The following is a 26506-nucleotide window of genomic DNA, read 5'->3' as shown; positions in this document are numbered from 1 at the left end:
TATGACAAAATCACATTTGTTATTCATTGGTGGAAAATAGTAACATCACAAAGCCAGATTTTTTCACAAAATAGCTTGTGTTGGTGCTAGTATTTTAGACACAGAACACCTTAAATTTGAAACACATATGCAATCAAGGAAAGCAAAGAAAGTGTTGCTTACATAACAGACACAACTAAGGAATACCTTAAATGGTAGATGTAAGGTTGACTGATAATTAGGACATTTTAGAGGTTTTTTGTTGTGCTTGAATATATAAATAGACTGTTTTGTGGCCCTTAAATGGTTTGGGTATTACAGAAGGTAGCACTGTTTATCCAGGCAATGTGGGATTAACCAAGATTTATCTTACAAATCTTGTCTAATGATTCAGGTGTCCAACTGTCAAGTCACTTATCAATTAGAATGAAGACAGACAGACGTACTTGGGGGTTCAGATCACCCACCTCCTGACATGCTGAGTAATAACAATTCTGAACTTCAGATTCAATTTTCCTCTATGGGTCGATACAACCAGTGTTGCTCTGTGGGGGAGGAGTCCTAGGCCATAGCCAGTGAACACATAAGGCATTCCCCTGGTTTTGTCTTAGGGTCAGGCTTTAATTACTCTGTTGACTCCAAAGCTGCACAAACATAGGAGCAGAGTTAAGAGTTAAGTGAAGCAAGACAGATTACGGGGAAAAAAATACTTTAGGAAAATGTTTTAGGACTAAAATCTTTATATACAATTTTTTTTTAACTGACAGGTGAAAAAATGGAGGCAACTTTAAAATGGTGTACAAACATGTGGTATAATTCCTCAGTAGATAAATATAGAACATCCTTTTTAATAAGGGGGTGGGGGGACACCTGGGTGGCTCAGTCATTAGGTGTCTGCCTTCGGCTCAGGTCATGATCCCGGGCCCTGGGACTGAGCCCCGCATCACGCTCCCTGCTCAGCAGGAAGCCTGCTTCTCCCTCTCCCACTCCCCCTGCTTGTGTTCCTTCTCTCGCTTTGTCTCTGCCAAATAAATAAATAAAATCTTTAAAAAATAAAAAAAGGGGGGGGTGGGGGACTTCATATTAAAAAGGACTAAGATTTGGGGTGCCTGGGTGGTTCAGTTAAGAACCCGGCTCTTGATTTCAGCTCAGGATATGATCTCAGGGTTTGGGGATCAAGCCCTGCATTGAGCTCTACACTCACCTAGGAGTCTGCTCGAAGATACTCTCCCTCTTCCTCTGCACCCCACCGCTCTCTTTAAAATAAATAAATAAATCTTAAGGGGGGAGGGGAGACCTGAGCTGAGATCACTGTTGGAAGCTTAACCAACTGAGCCACCCAGGTTCCCCCAAAACTTAAGCTGTTCTCATGAAAAGTATAGGACAGCAAAATTGGTATTCCAAAATCAGTCTATCTGAAAAAGACAAGTTATATCAAGTATGTGCATGTACACTTATTTAACTAAAAGTTCTTAAAAATTTCTAAGCTCAAGTGTTATGTTGCAAAGTAATGTTAGAAATGTAAAGACAGACCATACAGTGCACACCACATGTAAAAATAAAACAGATTTGAATTATGCTGTCATTTTTAATTTTAATAAAATAGATAATTTCATATTACATAGAGAGCAAGTCCATCCACTCATCATTGATAAAATTTTAGAAATATTTTCTATAAAAAGTTTAGTACTTGATTGGGAATGAATCCATTAGAACATGATTTCTACAGGTACAGTGTTCCCATCCTCACCCCCATTCTTATTAATTTTGAGAAAATTTAAAAATACAGAAAAGTACAAAAAATAAGACAAGATATCCATATACCACAATCCAGAATTATCCAGTATTTTGATATATTTACTTGCAGTCTTTTTAGTTTTTAAGAGAAATGGATGTTTATATATAAAATTGAAGTCCCCTCTAACAGTCCCCACCCCATCCCTCCCACACTCATCCCCTTTCCCTTCTCCACTCTTCACAAGCAACCACTATCAAGAGTTTGGTCTGTATCTTCCAATCCATTTCAAAAACATTTTAAAACATACATACATATATGTATCCATTACCAATACATAGTACTGAATTTTGTGAGAAAAGTCTCAAAATTTACAAAAATGTCATTGTAATATATGTTATTCTGCAACTTCATTTTCCCCCTTCAACATTATTTTTGAGATCTTTATCTGTAATACATGTCGATCTCACTTGTTCAATTTTACAGATATACAGTATTTCATCATTAAGTATTTTCCATTTTATTCCCGATGGCATTTAAGTTGTTTCCACCTTATGGCTACTACAAATCATGCCACAGTAAATAGACTGGTATATATTTCCTAAGCATACAAACTCAGAATTGCTAGGTATTCCTTGAACTTGTTATAAGGAATGTTTCCCTACTCCCAAGGTCATAACCATTTCAGTATATAGCTTTTTCATATTCCTGTTTTTATCCTCTTGTATCTTACCTTGGTGTATATAGTTCATGTTTTTTTTTCCCTGGAGAACAGATTACCTCAAATCATTGTTCACATAGTCTCATTATCTTCTCACCTCCCATTGTCATTTCTATCATATTCTAAATTCTAATAAATGCATAGGTATTTCCAGAATCTCTTCTGTTCTGCTAAATCAATATAAAAGTCTCTTCCTTTCCAATACTTACAACTTATTTATTGGTGAACATCTCCAGATCTATGCAGACAGCAATAAGAAGCATGTTTTCCATTCCCAATTTTAGCAGAAATGCATCTAAGTTTCAGCCTTACCTGCACCATCAGCTTTTTTGTTGGGTGCAGGATTTTTATCATACAAATGTCTTTCTCTTCAGTATATATTCCCTGGTGTCCAGGACGTTTATCGCTTTTGTTTTCCTCATTTGTGATACTTCCCTTGAGCATGATTATTTCTGATGTGCTACGAGGCTTAAATTCTTGATGAACGTTTTCCAATTTTTAAGGTATTTACAGGGTTTTTAATGAGTATGAATTTTCTGATGTCTAATGTGGTGTGACTTCTGGCTAAAAGCTTTCCCACATTCACTACATTGATAAGGCTTCTTACCTGTGTGTATTCTCAAATGCAGAGCAAGGGTTGAGAACTGAGAGAAAGCTTTCCCACACTCATTACAACCATAGGGTTTCTCACCTGTATGGCTTCTCACATGCACAGTAAGAGATGAACTTTGAGAGAAGGCTTTTCCACATACATTGCATTCATAAGGTTTATCACCTGAATGAATTCTCACATGTACAATAAGTGATGTTCGTTGAGAGAAGGCTTTTCCACATTCATTACATTCATAGGGTTTCTCTCCAGTGTGAATGTTTTGATGTTTTATGAGGTACTTCTTCTGGCCAAAAGCTGTTCCACATTCACTACATTTAAATGGTTTCTCTCCAATATGAATTTTCTCATGCTCAGTAAGGTTAGACTTGCCACTGAAGGTTTTTCCACACTCCTTACATACAAAAGGCTTCTCTCCCGTGTGAGTTCTCTGGTGTCTGATGAGGTTTGACTTCTGAATGAAAGCTTTCCCACAATCCATACACTCAAAAGGTTTCTCTCCAGTGTGAATTTTCTGATGGGTAAGGAGGTTTTCCTTCTGGCTGAAGGATTTTCCACATTCATTACATTCAAAAGCTTCTCTCCAGTATGGGTGTTCTGATGTTTAATGACATACTGCTTTTGGCTAAAGGCTTTTCCACATTCATTACATTCAAAAGGTTTCTCTCTATTATGAAAATGCTCATGCTCGGTGAGATTTGATTTGTGGCTGAAGACTTTCCCACATACCTTACAGGCAAAAGGGGTTTTCCCCACTACAAATTCTCTGCTGACTGAGGTGTGACATCTGAATGGAAGCTTTCCCACATTCACAAGGTTTCTCTCGAGTATGAATTTTTTGAATGAATGAGGATTTACTTTTGGCTGAAGGTATTTCCACATTTCTTACATTTGAAGGGCTTCTCTGTGTGTATGACCTTTCAAATGTAAAGGGATAAAATTCAAGAGAAAACTTTATAATACACAGTACATTACAAGCTTTGTCTCCAAGTATAAATTTTCTAATGCTCAATGAGGTTTTGTTATCACTGGTTTCTCTGCAGTAAAAATTTTCTTCTGCTCAATGAGATCTGTCATCTAGCTAAAGGCTCCTCAGTATTCCTTAGAACAGGGTTTCTCTCCAGCCTGACTTCTACATTTAATGAGGTGTGACGTGAGTGAAAGTTTTCCCACACTCAGTAAATTCATAGGGTTTCTCGCCAGTATGAATGCTCTGTTTCAGAAGGGGTTCAAACTTTTTTAACTGAAGGCATTTCCACACTGACTTACACTCAAAGGGGGTTATTACCATAAAGAAATAAGCTGTGGCAGGATTTCCAAACTAAATTAAGTTGATGATTCTTTCCTACACAACTTCCCTTGTGATTATAAGCTAAACTGTGTTTCAAATTCTTTCTAGGTAAGTTGAAAAAGATGTTGCCCTTAAAAGATATAATGTCTGAGATCAAAGAAAGTATTTTTCCAATTTTCTTATATTCACTGCTTTTTTTTTTTTCCTCAGTCTTTACTGGAGATGGATGCAACTTCCTTCCCAAGTCTTGTTGCCTCTCTATCTGCTCATCATCTTCTCAGGCTTCTTCTAAAACGGAGTACAAAGAATCATCATTTAAAGGAGTTAATGTATAAAGTGGTTAGTACTGTGGCTGACAAATGGTAAACACTCGATAATATTAGCTTTATGTTACCATTATTTATGAGTTTTCCCCATTACTAATAATAAATTTTGGATTGTGCTTTTGGGATGAACTCTGTAAGTCCGCCTCACAGTATGAAAAAATCCTCATGACCAATGTCACCAAATAACTTTTGAGAAGGAAATGCTTGTGGAGGATATCTGCATAGAAAATTAACATTCATGGGCACACAGAGCTTAAGGATTACTCTTGAAAAGTAACCTTTCCATTTCTTAGTTCAGCAAATTGAATGTAACCAACAATGAGGAATTAACAAGTAGGATAAAAAGATGACATAAAATTGAGAAAGTCTCCCAGGATGTCTAAGAAAAGGAAAGGAATTAACCAACAACTGCTTCCTTCCAAAACTCCAAGTAAAGACAAGAAAAGGGAAAATGGTAGAAGTTCACAAGAAAAAATGGGCAGGACTGGAGACATCAATACACACAGACATTAACAAATTTCCTGATAACATAAGAGCATACAAAAGATTTTCAACACAGCAGAGCTGAGGAAGTTTAAGTACATAAAGATACTGCAGAATATGCCAATGTCAAACCAATTGATGCCACAAAATATCAGAAAGACTAAGGAAATGAAGAGAATCAAGTACCTCAAAAGAAGGAATAAAGGATGGTAGCTGAAAAAAAGATTATATAAAGTGCAGTTGGAGCACTACCCTCCCAGTAGGACCACTCCTTTGTATGAAATGGAAATATTCTTTGCAGAAATTTAATCAGAGAAACTCCAGGCTCAGGGACATCCAGTAATAGATGACAAGGGAGAGGTGCTACACTGAAATCAATGGGATTAAATCTGTACATAACATGGTGAGCCCTCCAGGACAGTCTGTAGCTCATGCCAAAAAGGGTTGGCCATCAGGTATATATACCTGTGAGCAGGGTATGAAAGGCTCCTTCTCTGAAAAACCTGAAAAGCCCATGAAAAACCTCAGTAGATACCCCTCCAAGATGTTATCTGCCACCTGTACTCTCTTTTTTTTTGGTCAAAACAAAGGACCTGGACACACCAGGGTTTGTGTGAGTAAAGCAGTATAATCATTCTGTGGAGACCCTGGTCATAAGGCATTCCCCCCGCCCAACTTTTTTTTTAAGATTTTATTTTTAAGTAATCTCTACACCCAACATGGGGCCTGAACTCACAACCCCGAGATCAAAAGTCACACGCCCACCAACTGAGCCAGCCAGGCATTTTTTTTTTTTAAGATTTATTTGAGGGGCGCCTGGGTGGCTCAGTTGGTTAAGCGACTGCCTTCGGCTCAGGTCATGATCCTGGAGTCCCGGGATCGAGTCCCGCATCGGGCTCCCTGCTCAGCGGGGAGTCTGCTTCTCCCTCTGACCCTCTTCCCTCTCGTGCTCTCTATCTCTCATTCTCTCTCTCTCAAATAAATAAAATTAAAAATCTAAAAAAAAAAAAAAAAAAAAAAGATTTATTTGAGAGAGAGAACAAGTGGGAGGGGCCCAGGGAGAGGGACAGAATCTCAAGCAGACTCCCTGCTGAGCACAGAGCCTGACACGGGGCTTGATCTAACGACCCTGAGATCATGAGCTGAGCCAAAACCAAGAGTCAAACACTTAACCAACTGTGCCACCCAGGCACCCCACCCCATGGCATTCTACTTTTGATTCACTGAAACCTACCAGATAACTAGAAGCAACCAGGCATGAAAGAACTTGTGATCACCTTTTAGTGGATCAGTCTAAAATATGGTCGCAGCCAATATTTCACACACATTTGAGGAACCCCTACCAATAAGACAGATCAACATCAAAAGAAAAAATAAGAATGTCTGAGGAATATAGGTAAGGAACAATAAATAACAACAAAACCTAAAACCAATCAGACAGATGATATTTATCAGTGAAACAATAATCCGGTTCTGTAAGCAAGAAACAAAAAGTTCCTCTGAAATTAAGATGGGGAGTGGGAAGTTAGACTGTATTATTCACTAATTAACAGGGTCATCTTACTGGAGAAGGATTATAGTACTTCACCCAGCAAACTCAGGCATGGCCAGCTAACCTGTTTGGCCAATGAAATATAAGCCCAAGTGACAAGTATTTCCCGGAAGAAGCTTTTTTTTTTTTAAGATTTTATTTATTTATTTATTTGAGAGAGAGAGAGAGAGAGCATGAGAGGGGGGAGGGTCAGAGGGAGAAGCAGACTCCCCGCCGAGCAGGGAGCCTGACATGGGACTTGATAACGGGACTCCAGGATCATGACCCGAGCCGAAGGCAGTTGCCCAACCAACTGAGCCACCCAGGCACCCCGGAAGAAGCTTTAAAAAAGACAAATTCAGGGACACCTGGATGGCACAGTCGGTGGAGCATGAGACTCTTGATCTTGGGGTTCTGAGTTTGAGCCCCATGTTGGGTACAGAGATTACTTAAAAATAAAATCTTAGGGGCGCCGGGGTGGCTCAGTCAGTTAAGTGTCTACCTTTGGCTCAGGTCATGATTCCAGGGTCCTGGGGTCAAACCCCACGTTGGGCTCCCTGCTCAGTAGGAAGTATGCTTCTCCCTCTCCCTCTGACCCTGCTCTCTCTTGCTCACTCTCTCTCAAATAAAATCTTTAAAAAATAAATAAAAATAAAAATAAAATTAAAAAAAAAGATAACAAATTCAATGCCAGTTACTCAAAAAATTAAAAATAGGGGCACCTGGGTGGCTCAGTCGTTAAGCATCTGCCTTCAGCTCAGGTCATGATCCCAGGGTCCTGGGATCGAGCCCTAAATCAGGCTCCCTGCTCCGCGGGAAGCCTCCTCCCTCTCCCACCCCCCTGCTTCTGTTCCTTCTCTTGCTGTGTCTCTGTCAAATGAATAAATAAAATCTTTTAAAAAAAAATTAAAAATAGAACTAACCATATTCACTTCTGGTTATACATCCAAAGAAAATGAAAACATTAAGTCAAAAAGATATATGTGCCCCCATGTTCACTGCAGCATTATTTACAACAGCCAAGATATGGAAACAATCTAAATGTCCATCAACAGATGAATAGAGAAAATATGGTACATACATACAATGGAGTATTATTCAGCCATTAAAAAGAATGAAATCTTGCCATTTGCAACAACATGGATGGAACTTGAGGATATTACAGTAAGTGAAAGAAGTAGGAGAAAGACAACTAATGTATGATCTCACTTATATGTGGAATCTTTTTTTTTTAAGATTTTATTTATTTGACAGAGAGAGCGAGAGGGAACACAAGCAGAGAGAGTGGGAGAGGGAGAAGCAGGCTCCTGGCCGAGCAGGGAGCCCAATGCGGGGCTTGATCCCAGGGCCCTGGGATCATGACCTGAGCCGAAGGCAGATGCTTAACAACTGAGCCACCCAGGCGCCCTTCTATGTGGAATCTTAAACAAACCAAGCTCATGGATAGAGAACATACTGATGGTTGCCAGAGGTGGGGTTGGGGTGTGGGCAAAATGGGTGAAAGGGGTCAAAGGTACAATTACCAATTATAAAATAATTCATGAGGATGTAATGTACAGCATGGAAACTACAGTTAGGAATACCGTATTGCATATTTGAAAGCTGTTAGACAGTAGTTCTTAAATGTTCTCACTGGAAGAAAAAAAAGTTCTTTAACCATGTGTGTTGACAGATGCTAACTAGAGTTACTGTAGTGATCATTTCATAATATATACAAGCATCAGTTATGTTGCAGTGGGTGGGGGGATGGGGTAATTGGGCGATGGGCATTAAGGAGGGGACCTGATATAATGAGGACTGGGTGTTATTAGCAACTGATGAATCACTAAATTCTACCCCTGAAACTAATAATATACTATATATTAACTAGCTTGAATTTAAATAGTCTTAGGGAAAAAAATATTATATTGTACGTCTAAAACTAATATAATGTTGTAGGTGAATTAGACCTCAATAAATTTTTTTTTTTTTTTTAAAGATTTTATTTATCCGACAGTGAGAGACACAGTGAGAGAGGGAACACAAGCAGGGGGAGTGGGAGAGGGAGAAGCAGGCTTCCCGCGGAGCGGGGAGCCCGATGCGGGGCTCGATCCCAGGACCCTGGGATCATGACCTGAGCCGAAGGCAGACGCTTAACGACTGAGCCACCCAGGCGCCCCCTCAATAAATTTTTTTTTTTTTAAGATTTTATTTATTTATTTGAGAGAGAGAATGAGATAGAGAGAGAGAGCATGAGAGGGGGGAGGGTCTGAGGGAGAAGCAGACTCCCCGCCGAGGAGGGAGCCCAATGCAGCACTCGATCCCGGGACTCCAGGATCATGACCTGAGCTGAAGGCAGTCGCTTAACCAACTGAGCCACCCAGGCGCCCCAATAAATTTTTTTAAAAGACAAATTCAGAGCATAAACCAGGTAACATACTAGCTGAGTGAAGTTAAGTTCCAGAAAACAAAAGAAGAACACTGATTAGAGGAAATACTCAAAGAAAAACAAAACAAAAAAAAGCTTCCTCTCCTGTAAGCCATGAATCTCTAGACTTAAAGGGCACACTTAGTACCTTCCATGATGGAAACAAGATGCATACCTACATGTATCACCGTGACATTTCAAAAGAAAAAAGAGGCCATAAATTAAAAAAAAAAAACTATTATATATGTACACACACACACATATATATCACCCAACTACACGTAGATATGTATCGCCGAAAGGAACAGGAATCAGAATGTCGCAAATTTCTCAACAGAAACATGAGAAGCTAAAAGACAAAACTCTGAGGAAAAATTCTAAGCTTAGCCTGCCAATCTAATGGGACAAAGGCATTTTTCAGATATGCAAATGTTAAAAAAAATTTATCTCAATGCACCTTTCCTCTCAGGATACTACTAGATGAGCTCCACCAAATTAGTAGACAGAGAAGGTGATACAGAATCCAAGACAGGGGATATAACATAGGGAAAACAATTTAAGTCTTTGATAACGTTGATGAAAAACTACAAGATAAGAGCCATCAGGTCAAAGCACAGCCAGTTCTGACTAGAGCAGAAGGACAAAAATTCTGCAGGTAAATCTCCCTGGGGAAAAAAATTTCTCAATGCCTTTGACCATGTGGAAACTAGTATTTAGAGGGCTTTTAACTATTCTATGGAGTCTGCACTAAATACAGAAAACCAAGCAAACAAAAGTATGACAAATATAAATTCCATGAAAGAAAACAAGTATAATAAATAAAATTCTATACATTCACACAAATACTTCTGTTGTACATGAAAGGATAATAGTTGTCTCAAAAAGATGTCTTAAATCATTTAAGTTGTGAGCTAAACTACTCACTTTTTTCATGGAGCACTACTGATTTACTTCAATAAATTAATAAATGACTGCCTTACAAATTATGGTTATTCAGACTTGGGTATTATTTGGCAGGTACTTTCTTGAGACAGAACCCCTAAGTGAGAATCATTTCAAGGAAAACAACTGACAGTACCTGTTGCCAATGATAAAATTTGAGTTTTCAAACAAAAATTAAAATTTTGGAAAATCTGTATCCTTCACCATGAGATTGATATGTCCCAATACTGAAAAGACTTTGATATGTTAATATTTGAAAGATCTGTATAACTCAATTGACCAATACATGATGTTTCAAAAGTCATGCACTGGCAAGAGACCCACTCAAATTTTAAGACAGACCAACATATTTTACCTAAGAAAACAAAAAAATACAGAGTTTCAAATTCTATATTGCAGCTAATTTTGAAAAAATTATTTATCAGGTGTTAATGTAGTACCAAAGAATATCCACAACTATCTGAAAAGGCTACTGAAATATTTCTCCCTTTCTAACTACATCTGTGTGAAGTCACAATTTTTTCATATACTTCAACCAAAATAACATTACAACAGCAGAAATGAGAAATCTAGCTGTCTTCTATTAAACCAGACATTAAAGATACAGATATGACAAACACTGCCACTCTTCTCACTAAACTTTCTCATTTTGAAAAATTATTTTTTTAAATTTGTCGGAGAGAGACAGAGAGAGAGGGAGAGAGAGCATGAACAGGGGGAGCGGCAGGCAGAGGGAGAAGCAGGCTCCTCACCAAACAAAAAGCCTGGTGTGGGACTTGATCCCAGGACCCTGAGATCATGACCTGAGCCGAAGGCAGACACTTAACTGACTGAGCCACCCAGGTGTCCCTGGAAAATTATTTTTATTAAGAAATATAATTTTGGGGAGCCTGTATGACTCAGTCGTTAAGCATCTGCCTTTGGCTCAGGTCATGATCCCAGGGTCCTGGGATCGAGCCCCACATCAGGCTCCCTGCTCAGCGGGAAGCCTGCTTCTCCCTCTGCCACTCCCCCTGCTTGTGTTCCCTCTCTCGCTGTGTCTCTCTCTGTCAAATAAATAAATAAAATCTTAAAAAAAAAAAAAAAAAGAATGAAATATAATTTAAGGGGCGCCTGGGTGGCTCAGTCGTTAAGCATCTGCCTTCGGCTCAGGTCATGATCCCAGGGTCCTGGGATCGAGCCCCACATCGGGCTCCCTGCTCAGTGGGAAGCCTGCTTCTCCCTCTCTCACTCCCCCTGCTTTTGTTCCCACTCTCTGTCAGATAAATAAAATATTTAATTAAAAAAATATATAATTTAAGTTTACAAGTAATGGGATTATTATTTTTTAATACATTTTTAAAAGTTTCTCAATTTTTCTTTTAAATAAGGCAAATATCACTAAAGTCCACATAAATCAAAAGGTCCTCATGTTTGTTTATATATTCCATTGTGGTAAAACACACAACATAAAATTTACCATTAACTATTTTTTAAAAAGCCATCCAGGGGCCCCTACTATTAACTATTTTTTCTTTTTACCTTTTGAAATTGAGGTATAATTGATATAACATCATACGTTCTTTAGGTTCAGGTGTACGACATAAGAATTCGTTATTTGTATATACTGCAAAATGATCACAAGTCTAGTTTACATCTGTCACCATACATACAGATCTTTTACTTGTTATGAAAATTTTTAAAATCCAGGTGGTCCTCAAGTTTTAAGAATATAAAGGTGATTGCTAATGGGTACTAAGTTTCCTTTTGTGGGGATGAAAATGTTCTGGAATCAGTGGTAATGGTTGTGCAACTTGGGAATATACTAAAAACCACTGAATTGTACACTCTAAAAGGATGCATTTTATGTTATGTGAATTATATCTCAATAAAGCTATCATAAAAAAAAGTGGAAGTCTGAGAACTGCTACTCAAAACATTTCTCATTACTCATTCAACAAATACCTTCTTTCCTTACTCTGTGCATAGCACACTTCTAAGCTCTAGGGATAAACAATATTGACCAAAACTGACAAAATTCGCTGTCCTCAAGATTACACTCTAGTGGATAGATAAATAAAGGAGATGGTTTCTTAAAAAGCTGTAAGTGCTATGGAAAAAAGATCAGAGAAGGGTAGAGTTTTAATTTTAGATAGAGTGGCCTCTGAAAAGGCAAGATTCAAGACATAAAAGAAGAAAGTGATCCTTACAGGTATCTGGAAGAAGAGCATTCTGAACAGATTTTAAAGAAATTCACCAGACCTGAAGAAGAGCCTGTCAAGCTTATTAATTATGCAATCAGTGAATCAGAATTATGCATATTATGTTCCTCATGTCCTTCTTTGGCTTAGCTTGACCCCTCCAATTTTCTGACCATCTTAGAATCTACAGAACCTCCTGAGAGCAGCTCCAATAACATGGTCCTAAAAAGATTTCTCCAATCTTGTCTCTTACTTATGAACAACTTTCCCTGAACTTCTAATTACAATCAGATTCACTTTTCCTAAAATGTTTCATACTAAGGATCTTTAAACCAAATTTGTATATAGCTAAGTCTTAACATCCTAACTATAACCTGAGATGCTGGATTGTATTAGTCACTCTTCTCTTTTCTTTGAATGGCTGGGGGGCAATACCATGGGAAAAAAAAGGAAGAGAGAGAACAATTTAGATTTTAAAGACTAAAAAGACAACAACCAAATCCAAAGTCTAAACCTTGACTGGATTCTGGAATTTTACAAAAAAGCTGTACTCCACACTGGGTATAGTTTAAAAAAATTTTTTTAAATTTTTTTTTAAAGCTATAGAAGTATTTTGGATATAAATGAGGAATCTAAATATGGACTAATTATTACATATTAGGGCATTATAGCTAATCCATCTAAGGAGTAACGATATTTTGGTTATGTAGAGTGATGCCATTATTTTTAGACAATGCATACTTAATTTTTTAGAGGTGAGGTGTCATGACGTTTCAGCACATACAAATATGCATACAGAGAGACAGACACGTATAAAACAGACATAGGAAAATAAGTATTGAATCTACATAGTGGGTATATGGGAGAATGCTGTGTAATCTTTCAGATTTTAAATCTGAAAATGTTCATAGATAAAAAACTGAAAAAGAAGAATTGATCAATAACAATCCTTCCACAATTCATAGATTAGTTAATAAGTATCTCATATTTAATCAAAACGGGAGACAGAACATGGGCCTTCTTTTCAACAGGTTATAATATAGACTCCAGATACCAAAATATAAAAACATGTAAGACAACTTACTCAGGACTTTTGAATTTCCATGAAAATGTGAAACAGGATGGTCAAAGGGGAGATCAATAAAAGAGGAACATGTTTAAATGGTAAGTAGACCTGAATAGGTAGAACAATTTGTAATCAAAAGCCAAGATTCAAAGAATTTCATAAAGAAAATATGTTCACATTTATATTCATGGTTAGTTAATATGTCTTCTCTTGATAAGATTAAAGTATATATTTTTAAAGCCTTGGCTGACCATATCTCAAGGATCATGAGAAAATAAATAATCCAGACATAATATGAAATTGGTTTTAGGTAATCTCTCTGGACTGAAAATAATGAGCTGAAATCTCCAATTTGGGTAATATTAAAGACTTCAGTGATACAAAAAGAATGAAACAAATCAGACAGTTGTATCCTATAAACAGGTAAAATTATGGTGGGCAAGACAAAAAGGCCGGAAAAACAAAAACTGATACTATAGAGTTACTTCTAACTTCAGAATAAATGGGTGTTGGGGGGCCTGGGTGGCTCAGTCGGTTAAGCATCCAGCTCTTGGTTTCAGCTCTGGTCATGATCTCACGGGTTGTGGGATAGGCTCCGCACTGAGCATGGAGTCCGCTTCAGATTCTTTCTCCCTCTCCCTCTGCTCCTCCCCACTTGCACGCAGGCGCACACATACTCTCTCTCAAATAAATAAAATCTTTTTAAAAAATGAGTCTCTGGGATTTAATTTATAAAGAAAAGGAAGAAAGGCAGAATGCAGTGCTCTAGGAACCACCTCCAGTAAGAGGAAAAAGAGAAAAAAAATAAAAGCAAAAGATAAGAAAACACTTAGAAAGATAGAGCAGTATCTCAGGTCAAGGCACCAATCAAGCAGAAGTGCAAAAGAATTCCTACAGGGGTGACTCACATGACATAAATAGATCCTTTCTTCTAAAATGGTAAAATAACATCTCTGCCCACTTTTCACATCTGTGAAGGATAAAGAAAAATAGGGGGAAAAAAAGGGAAAACTGCATTGTTGAGAAGAGTAGGAAGTAGCTATAATTCTAACGTCTTATGAGGATTGTTAGCAGGCAGCTGCCATTGCTGTTTTTAGGAAGAGTTCTCAGGCACAATGTGCTCCGAAAACATAAGGCACAGCCTCAGGGGCCAAATCATCACCTTCTTGTTTTTAATAACAGAATCCAGGAATGTAGGCTGGATACAGAAGACTCGGGGGACCCACCAGCATCCCTAAATGGTAGGGAAAGTAGGACCGAGCAAGAAAATACAGAGACACCATCAGTAAATAAAGCAGCTTATTAGTCCGGCAAAACAGAAGGTCACAACTCTCTATCTCCCTAAATTCCTGACTTGTATATCTAACTGCCTATATGAATATGCACTTAAATGATCAGTAGACATGTCACAATCAACAAGTCCAAAACAAACCTCTTGATCTATCTCTCAAAATTCCTGAAGTCTTCCTATCTCAGGAAATGTTAACTCCTTCTCTTCTAGTTAAAACCCTGGAGTTATCAGTGTGATTCCTCTTCCTCTTATAAACAATACAACCTAAAATAAATAAATAAAAATAACTCGATCTACCAGCCAATCCTGTCAGCCATTTCTTCAAAATATCTTAAGAATCTGGGGCACTTGGGTGGCTCAGTGTCTGCCTCCAGCTCAGGTCATGATCCCAGGGTCCTGAGATGGAGCCCCACATCAGGCTCCCTGCTTCTCTCTCTCCCTCTGCCCCTCCCCCATTCGTGATCTCTCTCTCTCTCTCTCTCTCTCTTGCTTTCTCTCTCAAATAAATAAAATCTTTAAAAAAATAAAATATCTTAAGAATCTGACTTGTCACTAGCTCAACGACTACCATTTTCTTACCTAGATTACTGCAATAGCCTCTGATTAATCTCCTAGCCTTGGCCCCCTATACCTTATTTTCTATACAGCAGCCAAAATATAATTCTGATCTTATCATATCTCTGCTCAAAACCCTTTGATGGTCTCCCAAATCACTCAAAATAAAGGCCAAAGTCTCTGATTTGGCCTGTTATCTAACCAAACCTGTTCTTTGTCCTTTGTGCTCACTGTGCGCCAGCCTACTCTGCCCTGATCAATATTTCTAAAACAGCAAGCTCCAGCCTCAGGGCTTTTAACACTTTTTGTTCCTTCTGGCTGAATGCTCTTCCATCAAATACTACATGCCTCACATCTTTTTTTCAAATGTCATGCTTTTAGTGAGACCCTTCCCTGATCAACTGACTTAAAATTATAACCACCAACTGGCCTTCTCTATGCTGGTTTTCCTTGCTTTAATTTTTCTCCAGAGCACTACCATCATCTGATAGAATATATATTTTTACTTATTTACTCACAGCATATCTTCCTCAGGAGGAAGGAATTTTTGAAAACTTTAATCAACGACATCTCCTTAGTCACTGAAATGGTACCTAATAATATCATTCAATAAATGCTTGTCAACTATATGAATATACCATGTCGAGAGAAATGTAAATTGGTTTACTACTTTTGAGAACATGCTTATTTCTGTCAAGTCTACTTTGACTCAGAATTTCCACTTAGGATAAATTACTATATAGTTGTATCTACACTACCTCTGCAAAGCAATATAAATAAGTATATATGCACTTATGTATTCAAAAGCAGACATCTGGAAACAACCTAAATGTCTATAAATAGGAGACAGGTCAAATAAAATGTGTTGATAAGAGTCTCTCCCAGAAAACAAAAAAAAACAAAAACAACTATGGACCCAACAGAATACATACTACCATTTATATGAAAAGGAAAAGTGAGGGCTTACGTACGTATATATTCATATTTACAGCATAGATATATAATATATGCTGGTTTATTCACAGACTACCTCAAGAAGGCTACATGTGAAACTCTTAAAAATGACTGCCATCTTTAAAAAAAATCTATAGGACTGAAGTAAGAGTTAAGAGACTTTTTCACTGTACACCTCAATGTTCAACAATTTTACAAGCTCATGTTATTATATTAAAAACCAAGCACAGACTTGTAACATTTATATGCACATACAGCAGAAAAGGGCAGAACTGATTGCTAAGGCAACAACTTCTGAAAGAGGGATATGGGGGTGGAAGAGAAAGGGAGGCTTGGTTGATGTGTAATGGGGGAGAAGGTGGGATAAGAAGACAAGAAAAAGCATGATTACAGATGTAAAACGTAACTCAGAGGCATTTAACCACTGAAAGAATGAAAGAAGGTGGCAAGTAATAAAAAGGAACCTAAATGTCAGACAATATATAGACTTAAGACCTATAAAAGACAATGCATGAGGAAAAAAGTCTATACACATTGGGAGGTATGAGACTGAAGGTATGAATGAAACGGAGAACAATCACACTGAGGTAATACAAATAAAGTGTGAAGTGCTGACAGCCAGAATGGAGATAAGAGGGGCATCTAAAAAATCTGATTAAATAATACAGTACTGAAGCAGAAAAAATGATGACTGTAAATGTAATTCAGGTATCTAAAGAATTCATACCAAGTAAATACTCCAAGTCTAGGGACTATAAGAAAACATCCCTGAGTATTTCAAAGGTATCAGTGCTGCCTGAACAACTGTGACCTGCCTTGCCATTCACTCACCTGAACAAATTTCCTCTCCACTTTGTTCTCCACCATCCAGACTGTCTTCTTACTCAACAGAGGATCACATAGAGTTTGGTCAGTTTATAACCTGCTTTTGGGGAAATGACACAGCACTAGAATGTTAATGCTGGGGGCCGAAGTACCATCCTAGAACTCAGGCTGAGCCCTGGGGCCTCCAGGCCTTCTGAATGATGAGGCAGGGGCAGTTTCCAGGTACACAAGGAAGCGGTCCTGTGAAAAAGAACAAAGTAATGACCTTTTGCCTTAGAAATTAAATCACACACAATTATAATAAGCAAAGGGACTAAGACTATCTGAAACCTGAATTTCAAAGTCATACGCATTAAACCATTTAAGTTTCCACACATCCAGAAATGGGGTAAAAAAAAGAGAATATTTCTCAGAATTTCACTTACATAGGAAAGCTGTTCATACCTTACATTACTGGTTGCTACTGTTCTGTACCACCACATTCCTACATAGGTTCCTGAGTGGATTTTAACCATGGCCCTTATTCCTGGACGAATTTAATACTCACATCTATGACAAGAGCAGTGGATGCCTATCAGAACTAAGTCACCAGGATACAATGCATAAGAAATTGTTCTCGGGCGCCTGGGTGGCTCAGTTGGTTAAGCAACTGCCTTCGGCTCAGGTCATGATCCTGGGGTCCTGGGATCGAGTCCCATATCGGGCTCCCGGCTCAGCAGGGACCCTGCTTCTCCCTCTGACCCTCTCCCCTCTCATGCTGTTTCTCTCTCTCTCTCTCTCTCTCAAATAAATAAATAAAATCTTAAAAAAAAAAAAAAAGAAATTGTTCTCACAGTATTCAGGAATAAAGTTGCAAAAAGTTTTCCTGGAGTCCTAACATTTACTTTGTATTATAATCTGATTAAACTATGTATTAAAAATGTCCTGTAGGGGCGCCTGGGTGGCTCAGTCCTTAGGCATCTGCCTTCGGCTCAGGTCATGATCCCACGGTTCTGGGATCAAGCCCCGCATCAGGCTCCCTGCTCCATGGGAAACCTGCTTCTCCCTCTCCCACTCCCCCTGCTTGTGGAATTCCCTCTCTCGCTGTGTCTCTGTCAAACAAATGAATAAAATCCTTAAAAAAAAATTTTTTTAAGGACATTATTGGGACAACTGACAAAATTTGAATATGGATTTTGTATTAAATAATACCAATGTGTCAATGTTAAAAATTTTCTGATTCTGGGGCGCCTGGGTGGCTCAGTCATTGAGCATCTGCCTTCGGCTCAGGTCATGATGTGTTCCATGCTTGTGTTCCTGCTCTTGCTGTCTCTCTGTCAAATAAATAAATAAAACCTTTAAAAAAAAAATTTCTGATTCTGGTTACCATACTATGGTTATGAAAAACAATGTCCTTGTTCTTAGAAAATTCATGCTGAAATACTTATAAAGGAAGAATGTATTCAACTTAGTCTCAAATGGTTAAAAAAAATTATGCACACAAATATTTGGACAAAGAAAGAAGGAAAAATAAAGCAAAAAACCAAAACGTAAATGGTAAATTTGGGTAACGGATATATGGGACTTTCTGAACTAATCCAACTTTTCTATGAAGTTGAAATCATATAAAAAAAAGCAAAATCCTAAAAACTTGAGTTACTATTTATACATATATACACTATCTACTATGTATGTTGAAAAAGCTTGGTCACCAATTTTTGTGCTGGGGTGTGGCAGAGATGGAGGGCTTAGAACATAATTTAAACAGTAATGTACACAGAAATAGGAGAGAGTGAGTTGGCTGAAGACACTCTGCAGGGGAAAGGAGATCAAGTTTGATATTCTGGACATCCAGAGTGTCAGGTTTCTGAGTAACATGCAGGCAGATATATCCATTAGGCAACTGCACATATACGTAAGGAGCTCAGAATAGGCCTAGGAAGCCCAGGAAGGAAATGGGAATTTATCAGCTGTGAGAGTATCAGTGCTGCTGAAGACATAGGTGGAATGTGCCTGTGACTGCTTAGAGAATATACACAGTAATGAAGAAGATAATCAAGGACAGAATCTTAGGAACACCCAACAGTCAAAGAGGCAAGGAAAGGTTTCAAAGGAGCATGGTGGCTGCTTAGTTTTGAATCTTTCAAGTACTTCTTCTGAAAACTATACAAAATATCAAGAATAATGGGGGTGGTGGGCAGCCAATACACACTCTATTATCTTTTGTAAAACTAGCAGAGAGAATACATTCACTCTAAATTATATTAAGTGTAGCCCCAAACACCCAAAATAGTAGATATGGTGCAGGGACCACAACCGTATGGCAGGCACAACAAGAAAGGCCACATAATGGTGAGCAGTCTTTGAAATAACAGGTCTCAGAAATAATTAGCAAATATTCATTCTCAGAATGACAGTGAATGAAAACTGTTGCAACTGAGTCTAATAATGAACAACAAAACTAGGACCAAAAAACCCCTCCAAACTCCAGGTACCAAAGGCAGACCCACAAGTGACCTAAACAGGAAGTTGCAAAGAAGCCTAGGAAGAACTGGGAATGCTTTGAAGGATTCCAAGAACTTAAAAAGCTCAGATTCGTGCAGCTAATATTTCTTTACTGAATGAGTAGGCCTCACCTAAAAGGGATCTAATAAAACAAGACCTACATTAAAGAGAAAAGAACTGAGGGGAAAGCAGGAGTATGCTTAAAAAGTACTTGGGAGTAGGGTGTCCCCAGATTCAGTAACTTCTAAAAGTGAATGTATCATTCTGGAAGGCCAAGTACTGTGAAGAATTAGGGGAAAACAGGGAGATGGAGATAGAAGTCGGCTTCAACTCCTTTGCTTTAAACACTAGAAGAGGCACATGCACTCTGAAGCACAGAATGCTACTATGTTTCCTTTTTCCTGAAAATGGTCTCAAAAAATCTATCTCATGCAAATACGAGTAAACAAAATAATTTGTCTGTATCCATACAAAGATACTACAAGAAAAATAGTGAAAGCAAACGGCACAACTTTCAAACAGCTGAGTAAACTCACATGAAAAATACTGCAACAAAGAAAGAAATGAAAACAAAATGAATTTTTAGAACTTTAAGAAGCAAGGAAAGCAATACAAAGAACACAATGATAAAAAGACTCTTAACTATAGAGAATAAACTGAGGGTTGCTAGAGGGGAGGTGGGTTAAATGGGTATTAAGGAGGGCATTTGTTGTGATGTGCACTGGGTGTTATAGGTTAAGTGATGAATCACTAAATTCTACTTCTGAAACTAATATTATATTATATGTTAAGTGGAATTTAAATAAAAACTTGAAATTACAAAAAAAAGAATACAATGATAGAGAAACTGAGTGAAAAAAAGGTCACTCAAAAGGAGGGAATGAAAAGAAAACAAAGTAAGAATGGACATCTTGGGGTGCCCGGCTAGCTCAGTCGGTAGAGCATATGACTCTTGATTTCAAGGTTCTGAGTTCGAGCCCCATGCTGGGTGTAGAAATTACTTAGAAATAAATCTTAAAAAAAAAAAAAAAGAATGGACATCTTATTTTGTTCTGCCTGATTTTTTTTTTAAAGACTGCAGTGTTAGAGTTTGGGGGGATTTTTGTTTTCCTTGATTAATGTGATCTTTCCTGGTTGTTTCATCTGAGGCACAGTGGTAGCTTCAGCCTTAAACTTTTTGTTTCTACTCACATGCCCAGAGTTGCAGGCAGCATGTATATATAGGTAATCATAATCTATATCTGACCACAGAAGTCAACATCTTATCCAATGCAAAAACAAAACATTCTAATAAAAATAAGGATGCTGTCTCAAGTATTATATAATTATAAGCAATAATTCAGTAAGTTAAGCTGGAAGTAAAATTAATTTATAGATAATCAACGACTTTCTCATATACCACAACAAATGACATTGTTGTAAAACAGCAATACAAAAGATAAAGTACCTAGAAATAAACTTAGTAAGAAGGTCTAAAACCTGTATGAAAAAAAATTTAACCACTCCAGAGAACCCAAAAGGAAACTGGAACATATAAATAAAATATATATCATGTACATGGACAGTATTTAACATCATAAAGATCTAATGTCCCTTTCTCCTAAGTTATTGTATAAATTTAGTGCAATACCAATAAAAATAAGCTTTTTCCCCTGAGAACCAGACAGGTTAACTCTAAAGTTTACATAGAAAAATAAGTAAGCGGGGCACCTGGGTGGCTCAGTCGGTGAAGCGGCTGCTTTCGGCTCAGGTCATGAACCCAGGGTCCTGGGATCAAGCCCCGCATCAGGCTCCTTGCTCAGCGGAGAGCCTACTTCTCCCTCTCCCTCTGCCTGCCTCTTTGCCTAACCATGGTCTCTCTTTCTCTCAAATAAATAAATAAAATCTTTTTTAAAAAAGGAAAATAAGCAAGGGGGCCCCTGGGTGGCTCAGTCAGTTGAGTGTCTGACTCTTGATTTTGGCTCAGGTCATGATCTCAGGGTCAAATTTAAACAAATTTTTAAATAAAAAAAAGAAAAATGAACGTCAAAACAAATTTTTTAAACTTGAAAAAAAATTGCAACTCATTTCACTTGGGCTTACTTTTCTAATGTACAGCTACTAGAAGAAAATGGGAACCCCACAGAAAAATGAGAAGGATATGAACAGATAGTTCCCAGATAAATACATGAAGCCCTTAAATATATGGAAGATAATCAACCTCCCTCATAAGAGATGTAAATAACACCTACACTGAGATACTAATTTTCACTTATGCCTTTGGCAAAAAAAAAAAAAATAGTAACACTATACTCTAATGGTAAGGTTCTAGCAGAGAAGGTGCTCTTGTACACTGCTAGTAGAGTGTTAAGTACCTAGCTATATGGGCAATTCCACTTATGGCAATCTACTTTAGAGATACTCCTGCGTAAGTCCAAAATGACAAAGGTAAAAAATTATTCATTACTGCAATTAGTAACAGCAAAAGATTGAAAACAACCCAAATGTCCAACAGAAGTCCAACAACTGAATCAACTATGGTAAACACACACAATGGCATCTTATTTATACAGCAGTTAAAAAGAAAAAAATAGTAATAATGATTAAGGAGATCTCCAGGACACATGGAAAGAAACTATACTTGGTTGGGACAAAGAATGGTTTGGGTGAGGGAAGCAGAATGAGATGAGGTATCACTGTGAGTTTTATTTCTTTTGTTGTTGTATCACATAAATATATAGTTTCTTTTCATTTTTAAAAATGTGTTTTTGTTTTTTTTAAGATTTTTAAATTTTTTAAAAGTGATCACGATACTCAATGTGGGGTTTGAACTCACAACCCCGAGATAAAGACCTGCATGCTCTACCAACTGAGCCAGCCAGGTGTCCCCATTAGTTAGTCTTTAAAGAATCAAATTCATTTTTTAACAAGCAGTCCCTGAACTTGAAAACAAATTGAAACAAATATTGTTTATATATATATATATACACACACACACAATGTATAGTTGGGTTTCCAACTATACATTAACTTGAGTAACAAAGTTCCCTAAAGAAAGGATTTAGACTTTAGAACAGAGAATTGACTATACATCTTTAGTGGGATGCACTCTAAGGACAAAATAGCTACAAACAAATTTTTCCTATGATAAAGTATGTTCATGGTTACTATTAATACCAGTAATGTTACTGTGAAACCACTTTCCTTATATTGAAAGATAAAACAAAGAAAATAAGCATTTATGTGAACATGTTTCAAAATTTTTACTATGAAATACAATTAGGAGCTAATAATTAGATAAAAATATCATAAAATTTAAATCAAATTAGAAATACTTATATGACCTCATGATTTTTTTAAAATGGATTTTCTAGCTCTATCACCAAAATGCCTTGCAACAAAATTACTGCTGCAGCAATGACAGAACATCAGCACCCAGATCTTAGGCTCCAATACCATTCTCCAATAAAAGGAACCAGAGCTCCTTGGGAGAAATGGCAAATTCGAAGGCTAAGAGGGAAGATAGAAGATGGGCCTGGAGTGCAAGAAAGTTTTCAAATTAAACAGCAGCAAGTCAAAATGAACTAGGAGTCAGACTGGAGGAATGTCCACCAGCTAAAACTGTGGTAATATGAGTATCAGAAAGAAAATTAGTTTTAGTTACTAGAACACAACTTTATAATGATGCTTACAAGTCAGAAAAATTTGAAACAATTTGAGGTTTGCAATCAAATAAATGTAAAAGGAATTTTAAAAACTAGGAAATCACCACTTTCCAACCCTTAAAGAAGCTGATTTAGCCAAGGATTATTTATCAGTGTTGAAACCATCCATTAAATCAATGGGGAATGAACATTCATATGGTACCAAAGTAAATCATAAAGATTTCATTTTGGTCAAAAAGGGAAAAATATAATCACTACTGATGTCTCTCCTGATGTTATGCAATTTGAAGATCATCTCTGATGTACTCTGGCCAAAAGTCAGTCACAATTGGGATTTTTATGCTCAGCGGGAGGCCTGCTTCTCCCTCTCCCACTCCCCCTGCTTATGTTCCTTCTCTTGCTTTGTCTCTGTCAAATAAATAAATAAAATCTTTGAAAGAAAAAAACAACAAAAAAAAACAATTGGGATTTTTAAAAAACATGATCAGAGGTTCTGAATTACAACCATGAGAAAGTAACCACAGAAATCAAAGAACATTTTCATGAAAAAGATAATGATGGGTTTCTAAAGATGAATGTAACTTGAACACAGAAATCTAACTTCCTCATTCCAGTTATAAAAGGAAATGTCAAAAAAAAAGTTTAAACATGGAAATAAAAAAAGAACATCTATATATATATGAATCTTTCAGAAATATCTACCAGAAATAGTACAAATGGCTGTACTATTTCTAAGGAACTATTATTTTGCAGATACTAATAATACTGCTATTTATCATTTATCAAGTACTTACTACATACCAGGCACTATTCTTTAGAACTTAGAACTCCTTAATCTGCACAACCAACCACCCCATGAATTAGATACTATTATTTTCTCTCTATTAGTAAATGAGAAACAGGCATAGGTTTAAGTACATCCAGGTACAACGTGGCAGACTTCTGAGTTAACGGTAGTCTGGCTCCATGGCCTATGTCCTCCTTAAAAAAAACCCAAAAAACAAACAAACAAAAAAAACCTTTAACTTTTAAATACTAAATTCATATACTTAGAAAACCAACATAAAAAGTTATTTGTCCGGGCACCTGGGTGGCTCAGGTCATGATCCCAGGGTCCTGGGATGGAGCCCCCCCTCCCCCCCATTGAGCTCCCTGCTCAGCAGGGAGTCTGCTTCTCCCTCTCCCTCTGCCCCCCAACCCCCACGTGTGAATCACTCTCTCTCAAATAAATAAAATCTTTAAAAAAAAAAAAAGCTATTTGCCTTTGCCCTACCTATCCCGGTACCACCACCCCAGAGATAGCCACTTTTATCAGTTTCTTGCCTATCTTTTGTACTCAAACATATATTATTTCTGCCTCTTCTTACTTCAAATGAAGCATACCATACATTTGGCATCTTGCTTTTTTCACTGAACAATACATTTTAGAATTATTTCAGAGTCAATATACAAAAAGCTTCCTCCTCATTCTTTTGTACACTTGTGTATTATTCTGTGTATAGATGGACCTAATTTTATTAAACGAATCTCCTAGTGATGGCTAATCTTTACCTATACCTGCAATGAGCAACCTCATACCTGTATCATTTCATGCAAATGCAGGTACATTTGCAAGATTAATAACCAGATGTGAAATAGCCACACCAAAAAGAAAATACATTTGTAATTATAGATGTTGCCTGCTTCATGCTAACACCAATACAATTTTAATTTCTAAGTATTTATATTTTAAAATACGTTACCACTAGATGGATGGATCTAGAGAGTATAATGCTAAGCGAATAAGTCAAAGACAGAATACCATATGATTTCACTGATGTGGAATTTAAGAAACAAAACAAACGAACAAAGGAAAAAAAAAAGACACAAACCAAAAAAACAGACTTAACTACAGCGAACAAACAGATGGTTACCAGAGGGGAAGTGGGTGGGTAGGGGGATGGGTGAAACAACTGAAAGGGATTAAGAGTACACTTGTCTTGATGAGCACTGAATAATATATACAGTTGTTAAATTACTATATTGTACACCTGAAACATATAATGCTGTATGTTAACTATACTGGAATTGAAAAACAAAAAACTAAACAAACAAAAAAACATTAGCGCTGGCCTCCCACCTCCCAACACCCAACTGCTTTTCTTTTTCACAGTTTTACTGGCTATTCTAGCTTATTCTTCCATATGAAGTGCATAATCAGTTTTATCTAATTACCCCGCTCTCCCCCAAAAACTGTACTTTTATTACGATCACACTGAATTAATAAATTTATTTGCACACGCTTCATGACGTATTCCTATTGAAAACATGGTGTATCTAAGTAATATGTGAATAACAGCACGTTTTAAATTTCTTTTCTAATAGTTTTGCATACTGTTTCTCATTTTTTTATTGCTATTGTAAATAGTTTTCTTCTATTATGTGTTCTAACTGGCTGTTGTTTATTTGGAGACTGATTTGTAAATATTAAATTGGTACCCAATTACTCTAACTCTTATTATTTAAGATTCTGTTGGGATGACTGTGGGATTCCTTAAAAAAAGCATCTTTGTAGACAGGAGTAACGGTCTTTATTACTTCACAAAATCCATTCAACTTGGAAATACCTCGATTCATTTAGGAGTCAGACACCTAGAAACTAGGTCAGACTAATAAATAAACATTGCAACAACTAAATTTTCTTCAAAGAACGAGGATAACCGTGCCTAACCTAGAACTCCAAACCCTTGACTCTAATCCTGGGTTTTCTGTGCTATATGACGCTGTTGCTCAAAGTGCAACGTCGGCATTTAATCTAGGACTTAGCAGCAGCCCTATTAAAATACCCTGAAGATCAGGAGATCTGAGATCGTCTCAAGCTCCCCCACGAACAAAAAGTGCCTTCGAAATAGTCTTGCTTGCTTAAAAAAGAAGAAACCACGGTGATCTGCATTCTACTCCAATTAAAAGTAAATGTTTTGATATAAAAATTCACTTTTAAATCATTTATCACGTAGCTTTTTCCCCCCTTCAAATAGTCAAATAAAAAACACTCCACGAAGATGGCACCGTTATTATCAGCACTTTCGACAAGGGAAGTGCGGCTCAGATATTATTACCTCAATGCTAGTCTCCTACATCTCCCTCTCAGATGCAGCCATACACAATCCTGCACCCACAGTTTCTCACTCAATAATTCCGACATCCAAACTTACGTACAAACTCAGGGTCACACACGCTCGAACCCTCCTCAGAAACCCCCACCCCCACCCCACATGTAGGCCAGAAGCTCTTAAACCCACTCCTCATCCCCGCACCGCGCCCCAACAGATCCAGAATCCTCCCCTTCAACCTCCCCGACCCGACCGGCCCAAGACGCCCACATCCCACCTCCTACTTTCGCGCCACGTGGACCCAGGGGCCGGACTGACCCGCGGACAAAGACCAAAATGTCCACTCGGCGCGCTGCGCCTGCGCATTCCGAGGGCGAGCGAGCACTCCCA

The 26506-nt window shown here is 37.6% G+C and overlaps 1 protein-coding gene across 1 annotated transcript; it reads right to left on the bottom strand.

The window, feature by feature from the left end:
- Positions 1 to 1552: 1552 nt before the first annotated feature.
- Positions 1553 to 26497, bottom strand: ZNF146 (zinc finger protein 146). The gene is given in 5 exon segments (XM_027617913.2): positions 1553 to 3621; positions 3624 to 3789; positions 3791 to 4624; positions 16903 to 17136; positions 26394 to 26497. Coding segments are annotated over 3 exon segments (876 nt in total). The 5' UTR covers positions 3833 to 4624; positions 16903 to 17136; positions 26394 to 26497; the 3' UTR covers positions 1553 to 2953.
- Positions 26498 to 26506: the final 9 nt, after the last annotated feature.

Source organism: Zalophus californianus, chromosome 17, assembly GCF_009762305.2.
Source record: "Zalophus californianus isolate mZalCal1 chromosome 17, mZalCal1.pri.v2, whole genome shotgun sequence".
Classification (NCBI taxonomy): Eukaryota; Metazoa; Chordata; class Mammalia; order Carnivora; family Otariidae; genus Zalophus; species Zalophus californianus.
This window is presented reverse-complemented; position numbering and strand designations above follow the sequence as displayed.